Raw genomic sequence first — 21,690 nt, 5'->3', positions numbered from 1 at the left:
TAATGTCTTGCGGCTCTCAAACATCTGACGTTTATTCTATGTGGCTGTTACGTTAAGCAAGTTTGGCCACCCCTGTAATAGCAGAATATGTCCAGGTGCAACCTGGAGCTTGGCAACCATACCCGAGGGCCTTGCACAGTTTACAGGTCCTGTGTGTGCCATGGGAGCTGTCAGACATTCAGTGGGAGTACTATGTTGAAACTGAATTTGCAAGTACATGGGGATGCAATTCCAGTTGGGACCATGGCACACAGAGAAAGAGGGCTGAGGGAAAGCAAGGGAAAAGCTAAGCCAGAAGGGAGCCGCTTGGACAAGGCTAACCACTAGTATATGAAAACAAAGTTTGGGTCCAGTGGCACCTTTAAGACCAACAAAGTTTAATTCAAGGTATAAGCTTTTGTGTGCACTCACACTTCTTCAGATACATTGAAATGGAAGTTACCAGTCCATAGGTATAGGTAGAAGGTGACCAGTAAATTAGCATACAACATAATGAAGATGTTTAACAGATCCTTTCACCATATGATTACCATTTAGTGTGTGAGTGCCTGATGAGATAAAGACAATCAGACAGAAGATCTTAGAAGTGCCAGAAGACACAGCTTGTAGTGAAAGGGCTTTAATCAACTATTTGTGTGGAGGTTCTGGGTTCAGATTTTAACTGGAAGGTTTTGTTTGATTTTATGTAGCTACTCATTAAAAAATAATATAAATGTTGATGTGCTAGCCTAATAAGTCAGAATTTGTTTTTCTTTTTATTAATATCCCTAAATAAGTAACATTGATTTTTGCTGTTAAAAGACATTGTAAGTATATTGGGCTCCCACAGCCTTATGAGCCATGCTGAGAGGTTTTGAACTCACACACACCTTCCACAAGAGCAGATAAACTTTGAGGCTGAAGACAAATGTCATACTGGAGGCTATTCCAAGAGTTCAGTTACTTTTTTAAAAAGTGACGTTTTGTGTGTGATTGAAGTAGGGCTGTCAACATTTTTCCTGGCAGGGCTCCTGTGTCTGTAACTACTACTTGATAGGAAGAAATGCAGCATTAGAAGCTTCCCCATGACTTCCATCTACACAGTTCAAGGAACACCTTCGCCAGCTACATTCCTTTCTCTTGTGCAGCTGCTTTAAAAGCACAAGCCCTGACAGAAATAAAGGTAGCCGTACTGATTGGGAGCATCTGGCACTACGGTTGCAAAACCTTTCTCAGTATGCAGGGAGGCGGTGGGGAACCGCCAGGACTCGCCTCCAAGGCTGGGCACAAAGCAACAGCTGCAACAGCTGAACCTCGATTGAACTGGGAGTGAGAGTGGAGGCAGATCTCGGACATCGATCGGCACTTCTGCCTTCTGTGAGAAAAGGAATCCCGGCCAGAGGACAGATACGACTAGAGGGCATGCGGTGTGTGTAGTTAAAGGAACTATTTAAAAGGAGGAGAGTGCCTGGCGACTCTACACGGACTAATACAAGAGGACAATTGGCGGAGGTTGGATTTCCACCTTTCAATTCTAAGGCCAGTTGAGCGGCGGCTTCTCCACATTATGAGCTTCCCGTCTCAGAAGAATTAACTTACACATGTAAATGACGTGACTAGAGAAACGGCACCAACCAAAGCACGCTACAGAAGGGTAACATTCCAGCCAACACTGGTGTATATTTAAGAGAACTTTCTCACCTTGTGGGGAGAAGCTCTCCTCTCCCTCCCCAGTTGCCAAAGCCCCTCTTGCTTTTCCTGCGCTTCTTGCTAAGAGCCAAAGGTAGCCTGAGAGTGAAAGCGAAAGCAACTGTGTTTGTTTTAGCAGAGGAGAAGAAAGGGAGGGACTTTAGCAGCGAGGGGGAGTGCTTGGAGGGCTAAGATCTGGGGGAGCTATCCGGGAACGCATACCTACGGCTGCAACATCCTCTCGTTTTTTGCTAATGTTAATGTACCTCTCCCCCCCCCTCCTGTCTCTTCTTCTACGAGAGACGAGGGTGCCGTTACTGCCACCTCAGCCGCTTTGAGGAGAGCGCGCTTTCACAGCCGGACGCATCTTAACCTGCCCGCCTTCTGTTCCCCGCCTCTTTTTGCTTCTGGTTGGTTCTTCCCAGTTTCCTCTCTGCGCGATTCTCTTTGCTGGTTGGTTCTTGGGGTCCTTTGCCCGTCCACATCCCTCCTCCCAACGCCCTCCCTCCATTCTACGGTGGAGCTCTGGCTGTTCTCTGTGGATGGCGGTGGGGTGCGCAGGTTCCACGTGGGGAGCTGCACGTAGTCATTTTTAACCCAGTCTGAAGAGGGAGGGAGCCACGAGTGTGTATAGCACGGGGGGAGGTGAGCTCCCAGTCCACCCCCACCGGGTGGGCCCCACGCCTGCTCTCCTGCTTACCCCCCAGCAGCAGGCAGACGCTCGCAGCTCGGGCCATGGCCGGTCCGGTCCTGCCGCTCTGCTCCTGGTGGAGCCAGGGCAGCGGCGGTGGCAGCAGCCGCCACCACCTAGCTGCACGCACCCCCACACACACGGCCGCTCTCGGCGGGGCTGGGGCCGGGCGGCTTCCTTCGTGGCGGGTGGGCGGGGCTTCTGGGGAAATTTCGGGGGGAGGGCGCAAGCCCCTCAGCCCCCCGCCGGTGGGCACAGGGAAGGGATCGCGGTCCCTCAGGTCTACCGCCGGCGGAATGAAAAGGCTTCTCTTCAAGCCCCGGGGGAGGCTGAGACCCCCCCGGAAAATTTCGGAGGTAGCCCCCGCCCCTGCGCCCCCCTGAACTCTACGCCGGTGCCTGACTCTATAGAAGAATGCTTGGCTTGGATCCTCCTAATGTTCTGTGGAACCTCTCAACATTTTGTGACTGGCCTCAGCCCCTGTGGCAGCCATTTTGTGAATGGTTCACGTAACCCATTTCATTGTGGTATCTACAACTTTTTCTCAAAATTTCAAAAGCATCCACAGGCTTAACAAAGTTGGGGACCCCTTCACTAACCAATCTAATAAGGAGGACAGAAGACAGGGGTACCCCGTGAATGTCACCACATATGAAAAGCTTGTTAGAAGGCATGTATTTAATGGGTCGAAATTGCTTTTCTAGCATACTGTCTTCCTACAGAGCCCCTTTTGCCTAGGGTACCATATTGCTTATTTTAAACTGTCCACTGGATTGTTTTGCAAAAACATGCATATGGCTTTACATTTCAAGGGGGAAATACCCAGGCTTTCTCTACAAACCCGTAGAGCACACACAGACAAATACCACACGTATGCTATATAGATACACCCTTGATACCCTCCCCTTGAAAATGTAGAGCACGTGTGTGTTTTTGGAAACAATCCACTGGAGAGTTTAACATAAGCAATTTGATTCTCTAGACAAAAAGAACTCCTATATTAAAAGAGAAGAGATTGGATTTAAACCCCGCCCTTCACTCTGAGTCTCAGAGCGGCTTACAAACTCCTTTCCTTTCCCCTCCCCATAACAGACACCCTGTGAGGTAGGTGGGGCTGAGAGAGCTCTTTCCAGAACTGTCCTTAAGAGAACAGCTCTGACAGAACTATGGCTTGCCCAAGATCACCCAGCAGCTGCATGTGGAGGAGTGGGGAATCAAACCCAGTTCTCCCAGATTAGAGTCTGCACACTTAACTACTACACCAAACCATAAAAGCTTATGCTTACCTTGCTAGAGAAACAATTTCCACCTGTTAAATAAAACCGAAGCATGACTTCTGACAAGTTTCCTCACAGCAGTCATCTTTGTGGGTGTAAGGACTCAGTTTCCTGTATCTTCTCTTCCGTGGTTCTCATAACGCCCAAATCCCCAAGTTTCTGACTTCTCGATATTATGGGAAATGCAGTAGAAGTAAGAATTCTACAACAAATTGCAAACTGGACTGCAGATCTAATGGAGCTTTCTGAATGCAAAAAAACAGAAATAAATCTGTACTATCTCCTCTCCGTAAAGTTGTGTTTCTGGTCATGTCCTGGGCCAGCAAAGCCCGGTTAAGACTGGGAAGGACACAACAGCCTCCCCCACTTACAAAAAGATGGTCAGCGAAGAAGAATAAGCTACATGAAGTGAAAGACAATGTTTAATTGCAATATTTATATACTGCTTTCTTCTAAGGAGAGCTGTGCTTACACATCATTCTCATGTGGTCTCCCAACCAGGCACTGTTCAAGCTTGGGTTGACAACCTCCAGGTGGCACCTGGAGATATCCTGCTATTACAACTGATCTGCAGATGGCCAAGATCAGTTGTCCTGGAGAAAACGGCATTCCACCTGGCGAGGTCCCTCCACTCCCAAAACTGTGCCCTCCCTGTGGTGTATTCAATCTGACCCATGTATGTATGAGAAACACAGTCATTGAATCACCATGTGAAGCTTCATTCCTGGGCTAGGATCCAAATCCCTCAAATGTAATTGGTAGCCCAGGAAGAGCCGACCAATCACAAACAGCCAGTTCCAAGAGCGGGAACTATTGTGATTGGACTTTATCCCTGCAACCTCATAGGTTGGTATTTGTATAGTAGGCGTGGCTACATTAGCCGGGAGAGTTTAAAAGTGGAACAGCTTCAATGCTAAAGCTGTTCTGGCTATTCATGTTGATCTGTTTGGAGCTGAGTTACGAGTTGCTGAATAAAGCTGATCTTTTGCTGAAATCACTCTCTGACTCTTTGTTAAGTAACCGACTTAACACTCCCGAGGCTCTGCCCCCAAAATCTCCAGGTATTTCCCCACCCAGAGCTAGCAACCCTAGTTTCAAGCCCAGACCTATTTAGCTTCAGCCTTTCAGCTGCGTCATGTACCTTCAACCCACGCTTTGCGTTGGAAGGGCTGTATCTTGCCTTGAGATACATTACATGGCAATCACAGCCATGTGGCCTCTTTGTAGAAAAGGCCTAGCTGATTACACAAAGGAATTCATTACATTAAGTGAATCTGAAACTCATCTGTCAGCTGGAATGATCAGCCTTGTGCTTAACAATTTGACGTTCGTGAATCTGAAATATTTTTCCAACCTTGGCTGTCACTTTTAAAAGGCAGATGAAGTGGAAAACAAGAAATTAAATAGTGTCTCTTCCAGATCTAGTAATACCTCTTTAAAGAATAGTATTTCAGCACAAAACAAGTAGTCAACGGTTTCAATTTAAATAAGTACCTTATGTAAAAGGTTCGGTAAAATCTGCTCTTTCCTTTCCACATTGTTCTCCACTATCCTATCTTGGAATGGAAACTCCCACACAATTGTCTCAGATATTGTTGCTTTCAGAATTTATGAGCATAAACTAGTTCCATATCCAGATATGAGATCCCAGTATCCAATAGCATTTCCATTCTTAACCCCACCCACCCAGCTGGGCTGTTGTGGGGTGGGGAAGAGCCAAGCCAACTGATTAGTATCATCACTATTTAAAACATGATTTATGTCACTACAAAAACAGGTCAATTTATGTTAATTTAAAAACAAATTTCCCATTTATGAAATCCATGCATTTTTTTGAACAAGAATGCATACTATTCATTAGCAATCTAAAGAGAATCTAGGAGTATAATCCAAAACCTCTGATCATGCTATTCACTTGCATTCTGCCCTGCAGAATTATATCTGGATAAGTGGTATAATTCTCTTTTGTGGCGCTTTCCAGACTAACAAGTTTATTGAAGAAAGATCCAGGTGGTCAGCCGTGTCGTTCTGAAGCCACTGGACTCTAAATTTGCTCTAACCAATTTATTGTAAGATAAGCTTTCACAAATCAGACCCATTTTGTCAGCTGACAGAGCGATTTATCCCCAGAGCTCCAAACAGCAGAAACACAGGTAGGAGGCAGAGTTATTTCTACAAAGAATGGCCATAAGGTCTGTTTTCCCAAGACAAGGTATGTTACACTACCTTTCATAGCGCAGACGAAAACAGAAGCCAGTCAAAAAGAGTAAACAAGCCTCTCAAAGATGGTTTAGACCGCTCCCAACTGTTGATGGGTTGGCAAGGTAGGATGAATCTCAACCAATGCTCCCTCTGAGCTGTGGAGTCTTGTGAGCAAAAATTCTGCCTTGTGAGCTACCGGCATTAAAGTTGTGAGCAAGCAATTTGGCTACTGCATAAATTAGTTTGCTCTGAAGCCATCCTTCCTGAGGTAAGACAAAAATGTGTGAGCCAGAAGCTAAAAAACTGTGAGTTAGATCATACTAAGGCCCCAGTCACACGGGAGGTTTAGGCCTGGAAGAGGGACGGATCGGGGGCGCAGCAAACAGCCGTGATCACACCGCAACATCTGGGAAGCGGCATGCACCCGTCCCCAATCCGGCCCTTCAGGCCGAAAATGCGCATAAAAAAAGAACCTACAAAATGGTAGGACCTACCTGAAACGGCACAGCAAGCGCGGCCGTGAGATCGCTGGCGCGCACGTCTTCAGGAGCAATCGAGGCTCCCAGCCGAACTGCATATGTGCACACATGTGCAGCCAGCTGCCTCGCTCTCCCTTCTGTGGCTTCCCCCCGGCATCTGATCATGCCGGGGAGCAACTACGCAGCGGCTCAGGGGATCTGTCTGATGCTGCCACCGCGTGTCTCTTTTGGTGCGGCTCTAAAAAGCCGCACTTTGGCCATGCTTCCCCCCCCCCCGTGTGGCAGGGGCCGCCTAACTCAACTTAGAGGGAACCCTGATCTCAAATGAGGATACTGATTAAAAACATTGGTTTTAAGGAGGAATATCAAGGAACCAAGATGTAGCATCTCATAGGGATGCAGGGAAAAAGTGGAAACAAGGAAGGAAGAAAAGAATTGAGGGACCATAAGATCTCCAGATGTCTTAAGGTGGTGGAACAGGAGGAATGTAGGTTACATAAATAAATATACTGGGATATGACAGCGAAGGGGGAAAGCAAGGTCATGTAATACTTTGAAGGTAAGGACAAGCTGTTTGCGCTGAATCCAAGAGTGGATGAGGAAGCCAGGAAGAGGTGGTGTTGCATGGCCAGAACATGAGAGGAATACATGGATGTGATGAGTTACAATTGAGAAAGCCAGGGTGAGGCAACTAGAACCTAGGAGTTGCAGCTGTCAAGGCCATGGGAAATTTTGCCAAGGAGGTAAAACAGTAGGGCCATATTTTTGTAACATCGTAAAGGGAGAAGCAACATGGCTTGGTGCACATGTGAAACAAGAGAGAACAGTCAAAGATAAAGCCAAGGTTTCGTGCCGGTTCTAAAAGGGTGGCTAGCGATGTTGTCAGTGGATGTGGAAATTAGACAAGGCAACAGAGGCTTAGGAAGAGAGATGAGAAGTTTAGTCACATATATCGAGATATCCAAGTGGAAATATTAGACAGGCAACTGGAGATGTGGGATCAGATGGAGCGATAGGTGGAGTTGGGTATCGTCAGCATATGGGTGACACTAAAAACCATTGGATTTGATGAGGTCACTTAAGGACACTGTGTAGGGAGAGAACAGAGGAAGGCAAAGGACAGATCTCTGGACAACCCAAGTGGAGAGGGGAAAAGCAAATAACTTCTCCCTTGAAAAGGTATTATCTCTCCTTATACATAAAAGCATTTTGGAATGCCAAAGTTCTTTTTTTTTTTTAACTGCCTCAAAGAGGCAGAATTTTATTAAGGTTTTTCAAAATCAGTTGGCGGCCTGAACCGCCGCTCAGAAAGCGCTGCCGGCGTTGGCTAGGAGCGTGGCGGGGTCCCGCCCACAGAAGCCCCGGCCAACATCTCTCAGTCTACAGGGAGATGCCGGATGGGATGGCCCCTCTGGAGGGCAGAGGCAGCGAGACACGCACGTCTTCACTCCCTATGCACCCAATGGTGGCGGGGAGGCAGGAGGACGGGCCCAGCTGGCCTCACTGTGGCCTGCTGCCGCCCTCCGACCCCGGGCCCAGCCAGCCTGGCCTGTGCCGCCTTCTTTCTCACCAGACACCGCCTCCTCACACCTCCCTCCCGCGGCCAGCCAATCGAGCAAGGGTGGCGGAGAGCCGGGCCCTGGCTGGAGGGAAGGAGACAAGGGAGACGAGCCGAAAGTGGGTTCCTCTCTGCTGGCGTGGTCACCGCCTCCGCACGGTCCACTGAAAGGAGGGGAGGGAGGGAGGAGCAGTGGACAGCCGGTAGGGAGGGAGGCGGCCAGCAGCAGCGCCGCCACCACTGCAGGAGCACTGCATGCCAGTCGGAGACCCCACCGAGGGGAGCAGCCCAGTGGAATGGCCAGGCAGCGCTGAGGGGAAGGGAGAGGGTTGTGGGCCCAAGGGGAAAAACTGGAGAGAAAAGGGTCCACAGGCTGAGGGGCGGACCGCGGTGGAGGCGCCCCACATGCCACTGGACGCAGCTGGGCAAGGAGCCACCCATGCAGTCGCCCCTTGACACCAGGGTCTCAGGAGGAGGGCAGAAATGCGGGGCCGGGCCTCTGTGTGCTTGTGCAGCTTCTGGGTTGCACCACCAGTGGCAGAATGCCCAATGTGGCTCCTGGACTTCAGCAGCATGCCCAGCGCAGCTCCCAGGCTGCACCGATGCAGCTCCTGTGCTGTGCAGCTGCCGGTGGGTCCACCCCAGAGCCCTGGGCTGTGCCACTCCCAAGCTCAGCATGGCAAGGCCACTGCCACCAGGCCCAATATGGAGCTCCATGCTGAGCAGCCTCTGCTGATGGACCCAGCGCAGCTTCCCGGCACTACCACCGCTGACCACCTGAAGTACGTGCGTTCTCTATGCTTGCACAGAGAATGCTACTTTACTTTTCAGGGGATTTAAATCCCCCTGTGTTGTTGTTTTTTTTTATTTTCAGGTTTTCCTGCAAACCTGGGGAGTGCCCCAAGTTTGCTGAAAAATCTGTTTCACATCTCTGTGACCCCAGTCTACGGATTTAGCTATCTGTAGATGGGGGGGCACACATTAATAATACTAAGTATACAGATGAAGACCAGGATCAAAGGAACATGTGAAGGGGCTGGATGAACAAATTAGCCTGTAGTGGGAAGGATATATGAACAGAACCGGGAATTGGCGTTGCAGAGAAGGTCAACTATCCTCATTACAGCCATCAAAATTTAGAGAGGAAAGGAAGGAACTGAAGGAAGTAGTAGGAAAAAAGAGCTGGATGAATATGAAAATGGTGGATGTAGTGGTGGCCACAGGCATATACAGGTTTAAAAGGGGATTAGACATATTCACAGAGGATAGGTCTGTCAGTGGCTACAAGCCATGTTGACTAAAAGAGCCTCCACATTCAGAGGTAGAAAACTTTTGAAAGTCAGTGCCAGGAGGCAACATCAGGGGAAGGCCTTGGCCTCTATGCCCTGTTGTTGGCCCTCCAGAGGAACTGGTTGGCCACTGTGTGAGACAGGTTGCTGGACTAGATGCACCACTGGCCTGATCCAGCATGGCTTTTCTTATGTTCTTAGAGAGGCAGAAAGACCAGTTACTACCACTGAAGACGCTGACACCTTTGGACATACAGCAAGAAACATGGAGGCACTGGGTAGGCCTTAGTGGACATCTAAGCTACAGAAGTGGGGCTGAGGATTCCTAGAGTTGGAGTGGATCAAAGAAGTATAAAATCCTTCCTGTCTTAGCCAGAATGATGCCAAATGAGGATACCATGAATTTATAGTGGACAAAAGCCAATTATTTTGTTTGTCTCTAGCTGCACAACGACGTGAATTAAAGGAGTATGCCAGACCTAGGGATGTGAGGGGCGAATGGCTCACTGAGAAGTTGAACTGAAGGCATAAGCTGCAGGACCTAAAAAGGGGGGACCAGCCATTACAGGAGATGAAGTGACAATGCTTCTTAGAAGGTCATCAAGTCAATGGTCTGCAGATCATGGAAGGAACAAGAGACACTTATGGGGGAAGGCAGATTTTGTATAACACAGCAGAGGAGCTGGTGGTCCAGCAAAAAGCAGCACGCAGGTCAGAAACAGAGCAGTTCTACCGGGAGACAAGATCAAAGGGATCCCCAAGGAAGTGCATGGCAGAGAATCAGTCCAGAGGCAGAGATCAAATAAAGCGGTTCTTAGGAGAGGAGAAGGGAAGCAACTGGGTCAAAGCGATTATCAACTTGAATCACCAAGAAGCAAACTGGTAATGTTGTTAGAGAGGAAGATACCAAAAATCAGCAAATACCGTGCTACAGACAATTATAAAATATCTCAAATAATTTTTATATATTTTTGTTTTATATTTTTTGCAATTTATTCACCATATATATTATTCATCATATAAACCTTAATACATAAAGAATCATATATCAAAACATCTAAGTATCGTCTCTTAATATATCACAAAAGATACTGCACAACCCCTTTATTAATATCAGTCCTCCTTAATTATACAAAGGTTTTAAGAGGGAGGACTCCTTTGAGTCTATTTTGAATAAGTCCTCAGTCTTCCTCCAGCAGAGGTCCAGATATCCTCCTGTTTCAGTGTCTTCCTCAGGGAGTTCAACAGATATTTCCAAGCACAAGGTTGCCAAATACCAAAATATTTATCCAAATTTTTCAATGAACGCTGCAAAAAGTCTCTCTTAGTGAACATGCTTTTCACTTTGGAGGAAGCTTTGAATTCTCTCAGCCCCACCTACCTCACAGGGTGTCTGTTGTGGGGAGGGGAGGGGAAAGGAGTTTGTAAGCCGCTCTGAGACTCCCTTGGGTAGTGAAGGGCAGAGTATAAATCCAATCTCTTCTTCTTCTTCCACCAGTGGGTGAGGACTTTTTAAAATACGTTTGGCCTACCCCCCACTAGCTGTTACTGGCTCCTCTCGCTGATTGTGTGTTTATAGAATCATAGAGTTGGAAGGGGTCTCCAGGGTCATCTAGTCCAACCCCCTGCACGATGCAGGAAATTCACAAATACGTCCCCCCCCCACACACACACACGTCCAGTAACTGCTGCTCCATACCCAGAAGATGACAAAAAACCCTCCAGGATCCCCAGCCAAACTGGCCTGCAGAAAAATTGCTTCCTGGCCCTAAAATGGCTTTTTGACCCCAAAGTTTATGTATTAATATGTTTTATGTAATCATTTTACATATTTAACATATGTTTGTATTTTAAATGCAGTTTTAATGTTCAGAATGTTTTAAGGTTCACCGCTTGGGGCCCTGAGTTGGGTGGAAAGGTGGCATGGGGATGTTTCAAATATTTGGTCATTTCATTAAAAACATTCATTAAGTACCTTTCAGCCTTACCTGACTCAAGGCCGCTTGTGATGTTAACAAAACAATCGCTAAAACAAATACATTAAAAACACAATTTAAAACCACAATTCAAGACCGCCAATAATTATAAAAACTAAGGCCTCGGTCACACGGGCCACATAACGCGGGGGGGAGGTGTGGCCGCCACAATTTAATCCGCCACTACCTGATCCAACGTCACAGCAGCGGACCAGGGTTGTTTCCGGCGGCGTGTGTTTCACAGGTACCTTTTAACTCCGGATCTTCGGCCGGATGACACGGTTTTGCTACGGGTGCGCGACGCTTGCCAGATGTGCCCATTTGATCGTGCCTGTAGAACTCGCCCGGCATCCATGAGTATCCCGCTGCAACTTCTGCGTGTGACTGGGACCTAAATTAATCAGATACCGTCCCAAAGAAAACAGTCTTAAACTGCCTCCTAAAGATAAAGGCATCTGCAGCGGAGGGAGGGCTAGAAGTCTAATAAAATAAACAAAAAACAAGGGGGGCAAGTGCAACCCCCTGAGGAGGCTGTTCATAGGGCTGCCACCCAAGTGGCCCTCTCTTGTGTGTCCAGCAGATAGGATTCTTTGATTGGTGGGACAGTCAAGAGGGCTTCTCCCCTGTGATCGTAATTCCTAGGCAAGAACATATGGGAGATGACTGTCCTTCAGACACCCTGGTCCCAAGCCATGTAGGGCTTTAAAGGTCAAAAATGACACCAAGAAGAAGAAGGAGGAGGAGGAGGAGGAGGAGGAGGGCGGCTTACAAACTCCTCTCTCTTCCCCTCCCCACAACAGACACCCTGTGAGGTGGGTGGGGCTGAGAGAGCTCTGACAGAAACTGCTCTTTTTCAAGGACAGCTGTGCCAGAGCTTGTGACTGACCCAAGGTCACATCAGCAGGTGCAAGTGGAGGAGTGGGGAATCAAACCCGGTTCTCCCAGATTAGAGTCCGCACACTTAACCACTACACCAAACTGGCTCTCCAACTGGGCTCGGGAACGGGGCAGTAGCCAGGGTAATTACTGTAGTATTGGCTGCACATCCTCCAAGTAACTGGCCCCTACCAACAGTCTAGCTGCAGCTTCGGAAGCTCTTCATGGGTAGCCTGAAGTAGAGGGCATTGCAATGGTCCAGCCTAGGTGTTATGAAGGCATGGATAAATAGAAAGGGAAGGAAGACGGACAGGCCGAAGAGCAGCATTCGGCAGAGAGGTACAGTTCCCAGAATGTGTGGTTTGGTCCCTAGCGAACATGTTCCTTAGCAGACTGCCCACGTACTAATCGTGCTGAGCTGGTACACCCCTGAGAAAGCAATCCTAAGTATGCCTATTCTGAATCCAGCTCAGGTCTCTTCAATGGGTTTTGCTCCTAGGGAAAATGTTCTTAGGACGGCATTGCAAGTTCCATTCCCAGGAGATGCTACGATGACAGACAGATGATGGTCAAGGGTGGGAGTGGCTGAGCAGCCAAAAAGAAATAAAACCAGCAGTAGAAGCAAGGCCAGGCAGCTACATCTAGTACTTGTGGGATCCAGTTACTGGTCACAATAGTACTGGGCATGAGATGGGAAGTAGATACCCATGCTTTTAGTTCTACCACCCAAACATTCACCATCTAAGAAGAAAACATTCTGCTGCACTCATATGGCTGGAGGAGGTAATGCAGGAGGTTATGAACTAGGGCAGTGATGGCGAACCTTTTAGAGACCGCGTGCCCAAACTGCGACCCAAAACCCACTTATTTATCGCAAAGTGCCAACACAACAATTTAACCTGAATACTGAGGTTTTACTTTAGAAAAAACAACTCATACATTAACTTAAGATGATCCAAACAAAGTAAGGAAAGCAATCCCAAATGCTTTCATTTACTTAAAATTATTTGGCAGAGAATTCGACACTTCAGTGATGGTCTGGGCCTGGCTGGGGCGATGGCATGCGTGCCCACAGAGAGGGCTCCGAGTGCCACCTCTGGCACCAGTGCCATAGGTTCGCCACCACTGAACTAGGGTCACCAGATGATCCTGATGAGATACAGGAAGGCAGTGATAACTTGCTAGTGTCCTGAATTCAGTGGAATTCGCAACAAATGGCTTGGTCTTTCTGTGTTTCTCCTTTACAAAAAAAAAAAAAGCAATCTGTTTGACAGTCACAATTTAGTTTATTTGTAACGAACTCATATTTACTTTTAAAATGTCGTTTTAAAAGGAGGGCTACTTATTAAGAGTTGAAATTAAAAGAATCCAAATGTATCTCACACAGGAAGGGAGTGGCTTCTCTTCCTTCTACCTCCAAGAAAGTAAAAAGAGAGAGGGCATGAACCTGCGTGCCCAGATCTGGATGGCCCGGGCTAGTCTGATGTCAGAAGCTAAGCAAGTAAGGCTGCCAGGTACCCCAGAAGGGTGCAGGTTCCCCTGCTCAAAGAGTCCCCAATCTGCCGGTCTGTAAAAATGGGGGAGAGTTAGTCCCTGGCCGGGATATCCACGCACGCGTTGCAATAATGTCACCCAGCACGTCGCCGGGTGACACTCTAGCAATCAGCCTCTATCTATAGAGTTTCCAGGCTGATTGCTAGAGCGTCAGCCGGCAACGTGCTCAACGTGATGACGTCACTTTCCGGGTGACATCATTGCAACGCGCCCGTGGATATCCCGGCCAGGGACCAACTCTCCCCTGCTTTTAACAGTAAGTCACTTGGCAACCCTATAAGCAAGGTCAGTCCTGGTTAAGTCACTTGGATGGGAAACCACCAAGGAAGCCCAGGGTTGCCATGCAGAGGCAGGCAATGGAAACCCACCTTTAGACCTCTCTGGCCTTGAAAATCCTACAAGGTCACTATAAGCCAGCTGTGACTTATAAGTCAGAACTTTCCACCACCATGATCTTATGCAGTGACATAAAAGTACCATTTAATTCGCTTGATTAGATCTTACTGCTGATTAAACATGCGTAGGATCAGGCTGTAAAACACACTGCATCTATCAACGCTGAAATTGAAAAGGAGGAGAATGCCCACATGAGGGGGAACATGCGGCAGCATCTGAGACCGCAGTTCACTTCCAGTCACCAAACCGGATCGGGCAGCACTACACAGGCAGTGAGTGTAATGTATTGAAAAGGCTTACTGAAATTGCTGCATTCACTCCCCATGTAAAGCTTCGAGCCGGACGAAGGCTCCTCCGACCTGCCTTACTATTGGACGCTCTACAGCAGCGACCAATCAGGACTGTACCAGCTCCCTGAGAGGGAAAGACTCTCATTGGTTGTTGATTGTACTGAGGCGTGGCTATGTTAGCCCGGGAAGGTTTAAAAGGAGCCTAGCTCCCAATGTTAATCTGTTCTGGTTATGAATGCTTTTAAGCGCTTGTTCGTTCTTACAATAAAGCTGATCACTTTGCTGAAATCACTCTCCGGATCTTTGTTAGCGGCGATCTAACAGTGAGCCCTATGGTACAATGCAGGCAAAGTTACGCACTACACTGTCTCATTGCTTTCAAAATGTACAGGTACAACACTTTCCCAATGATTTCAATGAGACCCAACTGTATTTATCTCGGGTTGGACTGTGTCTTAAGGGCTTTAATTCGAAGAACAATTTCCCGGGAGTAAGACCCATTGAATGACATGGAAAGTCCTGGTGAATGTCCCATTGAGTTAGTCCCATTGAGTAAAATGGAATTTACTTCAGAGTAGACCTCTGACGCTTGCTCCCAAAGTCTCCTAGAGGTGAGAATTTGTTTATTTGTTTTTACTTACTTGATCGATACCCCGCCTTTCCCCCCAATGAGATCCCAAAGCAGCTTACATTGTTCTCTATTTTATCTCGAAGAGAAGAGCGGGGAGGATATTGGATTTATACCCCACCCTTCACTACCCGAAGGAGTCTCAGAGCAGTTTACAATCTCCTTTCCCTTCCCCTCCCCACAACAGACACCCTGTGAGGTGGGTGGGGCTGAGAGAGCTTTCTCGAGAACTGCCCTTGAGAGAAAAGCTCTGAAAGAACTTATGACTTGACCAAAGGTCACACCAGCAGCTGGATGTGGAGGAGTGGGGAATCAAACCCGGCTCTCCCAGATTAGAGTCCGTGCTCCTAACCACTACACCAAACAACCCTGTGAGGTGGGTTAGGCTGAGTGTGTGTGACTGGCCCAAAGTTGCCCAGCAAGCTTCCATGGCATGAAAGGGGGGTTCCTAGTCCGACACTTTAACCACTACACCTGTGCCTCTGGGAGAGCGATTCACACTGAAACCAACCCCTGGACAGACGAGACCTTTGCCAATTCAATGAAGAGAAGTGAAATGAGATCCCCAAGGAGCTCATTTATTTATTTAAAAGCAGGAAGGTACCAGAGGTCCCAAATGTTAAACCAAAAGTCGAGTGTGGACTGTGACTCTCACTGAATGCCAGAAGAACACTTCATAATTCATTCACTTGCCTCTCAGGCTCACAGCAGCCTTTTGGAACACTTGTATGCATCGACTACCACCCAAAGCCTTTTCAACAACTTTCAAAAGACGAGAAGTGGAACGACCTACAAAAAAAGCTTTATCCTACACGTTGCGATTGCCAAGGGCAGGCAGCTGACATGTGCAGCAATCTCAAGTGGCCCATGAGCATTATAGTTCCGTGAATTGGCCCTCCGGTTTCTGCTTAAAATGGTAATCACAGCGGCAATCACAGTTAAAACCCTTAAATTATTTCCCATTATATTTGTTTGAATGACTTCGGGGAGGGGGGCGGGCAGAAGAGAGAAACTGCAGCCACCTCCTAGTTATTTGGCCATTGTCATCAGCTACGCCAACCACACTTCCATCCACACTTCCCTCCACCACAAAGGCACAAACACACGCAAAGACAACAAACCAGACAAATTACTCTCTTGTGTACAGGGCTTAACTCAAACCCATTAAAAAAAGATTTAAAGCTTCCTGAGACTTGGGAAGAAAAATCTCTGCCAAAGGATGTTCCCATTTTGAATCCAGCTGTGTTTTCATTAGTCTGAATCATTCTCTACTTATCGTCCAACACAGCATGCGTTTGGTGAGATTTAGGGACGCGTTCTAGTAACACATATCTACGGCTTATTTTTGCATTTGCACGGTTGCAAAATGTGTAGGTCTGCGTACACACCTGAGAGTTATTTAAGAAACTCTGCCTTCCTTGAAGCTTTTATTTGGGGGGGGGGGGAAAGAAGACCTTTTTAATAGTCTTTGGAAAACTGAGACTCTTGCTGCTCTGTCTTCCCCTGGAATGTGTCCAGATGGAATCTGTTTACTTTGTAGTTAATGAGAATGGAAGGAAATGTAGTGATAAAATATTAAAACCCTTTTCTTACTCCTAGTATCGCCCACTTTAATCTTATGCAAAGCTTCACTTTAGCAAACCCACAAAGCGTAATGGCATCAGCCTCCAACCTTTTTACAGAAAAGAGAATTTTAGCAAAATGCAGTTATTAGGGCTTCAGAGGGTTCTGGCAAGGAAAAGAAACCCATGTCCTTTCACTCAGGAAAACATAACAGACTTCCAATGTGAAACTTCAGTGCCTTGACAGTCACAGTACAGAAGTCACAATAATAATTAGCAGCAATGTAACCCACTGTCCTACTGCCTTTTGAAATTAAGCAGTGCTGCAAATCAAGCCCACCTAGATGTCGTATCCATTCTACTTCCAAGACACTCCCCGGGACTAACCAGTGTAAGAAGAAGATTGCTAGACAAGAAGTATCACACCACCACAACTAATTTTACCTTATTTCTCGTGATTTGACTTCTGAGCAAAACAACCACACTATGTTATTAAGTCAAGTAAAACTTGACAGGAGACCCCAGGTAGAATGCTGGTTCACACGTGCATGTATGCCACTGGTCCAATGCAGCATTAACTGATAACTTCCATGTAAAAATCAGTCCAAGATTTATCACCAGAGATGAAACGTTCCTATAATTCAATGTCAATTCAAGCAGGTGCACAAAAAGGAAAAGGTCACACATCCAAGTAAGGATGATAGACATTAGCGAATATCAAGCATGTATGAAATCATCTCAGAACATGTCATTTGAGCCATTAGAAGGAGGAAAGCTGATCTAGATAATGTAAAAAACCCCAACATATATCTCCCCCAAAGGCACATTTGCTTCCCCCCAGATTTTTACCACCTACATCCAGAACATGTCACCTGTTGTGTCCGAATGTTAAACGCTAAGATCAGATATTATTTCAACCAAAAAAGGGATGATACTTTAGAAACTGTTGGCTTACGGAGTCCTCATCTGTTCCCACCAGCAGTTACATTCTAACGATCAAAATCAAATGGAATTTTCATACACTTGGCAGTAACTGGCAAGTGATAACATTCACGCTTAAAAAAAAAACAACCCAGAGACATTACCAAACTTCTCCTTCTCTGCAATATGCATGAACTTAAATAGATTTAACAAAATTGATCCCCCCCCATTGAGTCATTCATATACAGAAGAGCTTTTAAGCTCTGGATGCCCTAATGCCATGTTCTAAAAAGAAGAAATTCGTTCCCCAAACTTGAGAAAATGGCAACTTGTGAGTGCATAAAGTGCCATCATCTCGCAGCTGACTTATGGCAACACCAGCAAAGGGGCTTTCAAGGCGAGTGAGAAGCAGAGGTGGTTTGCCATACTGTTCCTCTGCAGAGTCTTCCTCGGTGGTCTCCCTTCTGAATACCGACCCTGCTTCCCAGCTCAGGCTACGCCATGCGGCCTTCGCGCCAAACAAACAGCAAGTCATTTAGTAGCAATGCAACCCACACTGTCCTTCGGACTAACTTTTGAAATTGCTGAAAACCAGGGCTACCAAGTTATATCTATGCTACTTGTAGGAACCCCAGAAGCTGGGGGTTGTTAGAAAGAGAATGGTGGTCTACAGGGGTCTGTGACCTGAGCCAGGAGGACTCTTCTAATGCCTTTAGAAGAAAACCTTCCTCCAGACCTCCAAGTGAGGAAGTGCAGCTTTTGGGGGAAAGGAGTACAGCAGTGCACATTCATTCAGCGACCCTACATTATTATCATTCTGCAATGTGACCGTGGAGCCTCGCGACCAAAACCACTTTCCCTCCTCCCTCCCCCCCCCCACTGTTCCCTCTAAGCTGAGTTAGTGTGAGCTAGCTCACAGTTTTCTAGCCTCCGGCTCACACCTTTTCGTCTTGGCTCAGGAAGGGATGGCTCCAGAGCAAAACTAATCGATGCAGCAGCCAAATCCCTCGCTCGCAAGACTCCGCAGCTTAGAGGGAGCACTGGGAGCCTCGACCCGCGGAGAACCCCTAGTCGACCTACTGTAGAAGATGTACTCGGTGTAGCTGCTCCAGATCTTGTCGTCCCGGTACTGGCTGACGAAGGCGGCGGTGCCGGTGGAGTTGCAGGCGACCATGTGGAAGCCGGCCTCGGAGAGGCGGTCGAAGGCCTGCTCCAGGTAGGTGAACTTCAGGTAGAAGCGGGCGGTGTACTTCTCCGGGGGTCGGGCCGGGTCGCGGCTCTCGTTGAGGCTCTCGCCGAAGATCTCCTTGGCCAGGGCGATGCGGCCGCAGACCATGATGCGGGGCACGCGGCGGAACTTGGCGTCGGCCTGGCTGTCCCGCGCGGCGGTGTAGGAGCCGCGGTAGCCGACGGTGATGAAGCCCGAGCGCCTCTCGCCGGCCCGCGGGGGGAGCAGGAGGAGCTCGCTGCCGCCGCCGCCGCCGCTGCCGGGCGAGTTGGCGTCGTCGAGGTCGCTCTGGCAGCCCTCGTCGTTGAGCGAGCTCTGCTTGGCCACCTTGGGCGCGAGGAGCTTGACCAGGTCGGCCAGCTGGAAGAACTCGGCCTCGCGGAGGAGGCGCTCCTTCTCCGGGAAGTGCTCGGGCAGGGCCAGCTGCTGGTCGCGCAGGTAGTCCAGCACGTACCTGAAGAGGAAGCCGTCGCGGTCGATGAAGAAGCGCGCCCGGCTGTCCCGCGGCAGCTCCCGCGGGGCGCTCCGGCGGGGGGCGAACATGTGCGCCAGGGTGCTGTCCGGCACGCTGAGCAGCGTCGAGTGCTTGGTCACGTACACCTGCCCGCCCACGTTCAGCTCCACCACCTCCGGGAAGGCGCAGCCCCCCGGCTCCCCCGCCGCCGCCGAGGACGACGACGACACCATGTCGCTGATGGGCAGGATGGTGGCGGCCGCGCTGCCCCCGCCGCCGCTGTCCTTCAGCGCCATGCCTGCTGCTGCTGCTGCTGAGCCACTTTCCCTGGGCGGACGGGACAGCAGGCGCCGCCGCCGCCTCGCGCTGCGCACTCGCAAGCCGCGCGCACAGCCCTCGCGCCTGGCCGCCTCGCCCAGCCCACCCCCGGCCACGTGCGCCCTCCTCGCCGCGCCTCTCGCGCTCTGCCGCTCTCTTGCCCAGCTTAGGGGGCGCTGCGGGACGCTTCTGCCGCGCGCCTTCTCGACCTCGCGGGCTTTTGCTCGCCGCGCCCTTTCTGGCCTCTGCCAGCCGCCGGCGCCGGGAACGCCTCGCCGGACTTGGCGGAGGCGGCGCTTTGCTTCTGCCGCGGCTTACATCGGCTCCGCGTTTTCTCAGCCGGGAGGGGAAAGTGCCGCTGGAAACCACGTTCAGATGGCTCGGGGCGAAGTCGCCCCCTGAACGGCCGTAAATCTATGCAGAAGGTAGCATAAAGCCCGATGCTCAAAGGAAGCGAAAGCGGCATGGAGTGGGGTAAAAGGTAAAGGCTTCCCTTGCTCGAAAGCCAGTCGAGTCCGACTCTAGGGTTGCGGTGCTCATCTCCGTTTCAAAGCCGAAGAGCCAGCGCTGTCCGAAGACGTTTCCGTGGTCATGTGGCCAGCATCACTAAACACCAAGGCGCACGGAACGCTGTTACCTTCCCACCGAAGCGGTACCTATTTATCTACCTGAATTTCTTACTTTCAAACTGCTAGGTTGGCAGGAGCTGGAACTATCTGTAAAAGGTAAAGGTTCCCTTGCTCGAAAGCCAGTCGAATCCGACTCTAGGGTTGCGGTGCTCATCTCCGTTTCAAAGCCGAAGAGCCAGCGCTGTCCGAAGACGTTTCCGTGGTCATGTGGCCGGCATGACTAAACACCAAGGCGCACGGAACGCTGTTACCTTCCCACCGAAGTGGTCCCTATTTATCTACTTGCAATGTCTTGCTTTCGAACTGCTAGGTTGGCAGGAGCTGGAACTAGAGACGGGAGCTCACTCCGTCGTGCGGCACACTCGGGTCTCGAACTGCCGAACTACCGACCTCCCACAGCCTGCAGTTCAGCGTCTTAACCACTTGCGCCACCGTGGGGGGGAGGCTACCATAAAACCCGATGCTCAAAGGAAGTGAAAGCAGCCTGCAATGCAGAGGGGGGACTCTGTTCCAAGGTGGCTTTGCTAAAGGGAAAAGTCGGTGCAGAATCAGCCCCAGGCGCAAGGGGGGAGGCGGGGCCGGGGGAGAAGCCCTCTCCCTCGGGGCCCTCGCCTTCGGAAGGCTGTCCGCCCCGGAGCTGAAAGGGCTCTGTATCCACACACACACCCCGAGCGGCCGCCGGCCCTCCGCCCTGAAGCCAATTGCGCCCCCCCTCGCTCTGTGGTGAGGCTGCGTGGCGGGATTAACGCCGTACGTTCCCGGACCGAGGTGGGGGAAGGCGGTGGAAGTCTGGTGCGGCAGCGCCAACTCGCCTCTGCCACAGTCCAGCCGAGCGACTTCCCCATCTCGAGCCGCAGCGAAAGCCGCGCTGTCGCCAAGGTCGGCTGGCAAAGAGCCGGAGCGAGCGGCTGCGGGGAGCCTTGCCTTGCCTGGCAGTGGAAGAGCCGGGCTGGCGGCGGGAGAGAGACGAGAATGAGAAAGGCGCGAGGGACGCCCTGCCCGAAATGGGGAAAGTTGGGAGACATCTGGCCGCTTCCGCGCTGTCTTTTTTTGTCGCTGGTTTGTCCCTATTGCTTTGGGGGCCGTCCGCCCCTCCCCCCCTTTCCACATGGGTTTTGCTCCCTCTGGGACTACTAGAAAGAGCAAAACTGCATTGGGGGGGGGGGGACCCTGAAGCAGTCGGGACCAATGCTCCCTCTAAGCTGTGGAGTCTTGTGAGCAAAGATTCTACTTTGTGAGCTACCGGCATTAAAACTGTGAGCAAGTGATTTGTGTGCTGCATAAATTAGTTTGCTCTGGAGCCCTCCTTTCTGAGCTAAGACAAAAAATGTGAGCTGGGGGCTAAAAAACTGTGAGCTAGATCACACTAACTCAGCTTAGAGGGAACACTGGTCCGGACAAACGTGAGAAGATGACCGCGGATCAATTGGCTCTAGTGAGGATCTCCGGGCAGCGCTTTCTGCTGCTGGAGCTAAAACATGTTTATTCGGAAGTGAGCTCTACTGGATGCCAGAAGACCGACTCCCTTGTAAGCGGGTCTCGTTGCAAGGCAGAGACACTCCGACGCCCATCAAACTGATTCTACCCCGCCGGGGTTTGATTTAAGGAATAAAAAGGGGGTGGGGGATCCAGTGGGGCAGCGCCTGGAGAAGTAAGGGTTAATCGTCCCCCACCGCCATGGCCGCCTTCCTTCC

General features: G+C 49.7%; 1 protein-coding gene across 1 annotated transcript in view; it reads right to left on the bottom strand.

The window, feature by feature from the left end:
- Positions 1 to 19,345, bottom strand: part of KCTD8 (potassium channel tetramerization domain containing 8) — a 125,658-nt gene extending 106,313 nt beyond the window's left edge. Inside the window, exon 1 of the mRNA XM_015408672.1 lies at positions 18,448 to 19,345. Within this exon, the coding sequence (XP_015264158.1) occupies positions 18,448 to 19,345 (898 nt within the window). The remainder of the gene's footprint in view (positions 1 to 18,447) is intronic.
- Positions 19,346 to 21,690: the final 2,345 nt, after the last annotated feature.

This window comes from Gekko japonicus, unplaced genomic scaffold (genome assembly GCF_001447785.1).
Source record: "Gekko japonicus isolate JY-2015 unplaced genomic scaffold, Gekko_japonicus_V1.1 scaffold2059, whole genome shotgun sequence".
Classification (NCBI taxonomy): domain Eukaryota; kingdom Metazoa; phylum Chordata; class Lepidosauria; order Squamata; family Gekkonidae; genus Gekko; species Gekko japonicus.
The sequence above is the reverse complement of the archived record's forward strand: the minus strand, read 5'-3'. Positions and strand labels throughout refer to the sequence as shown.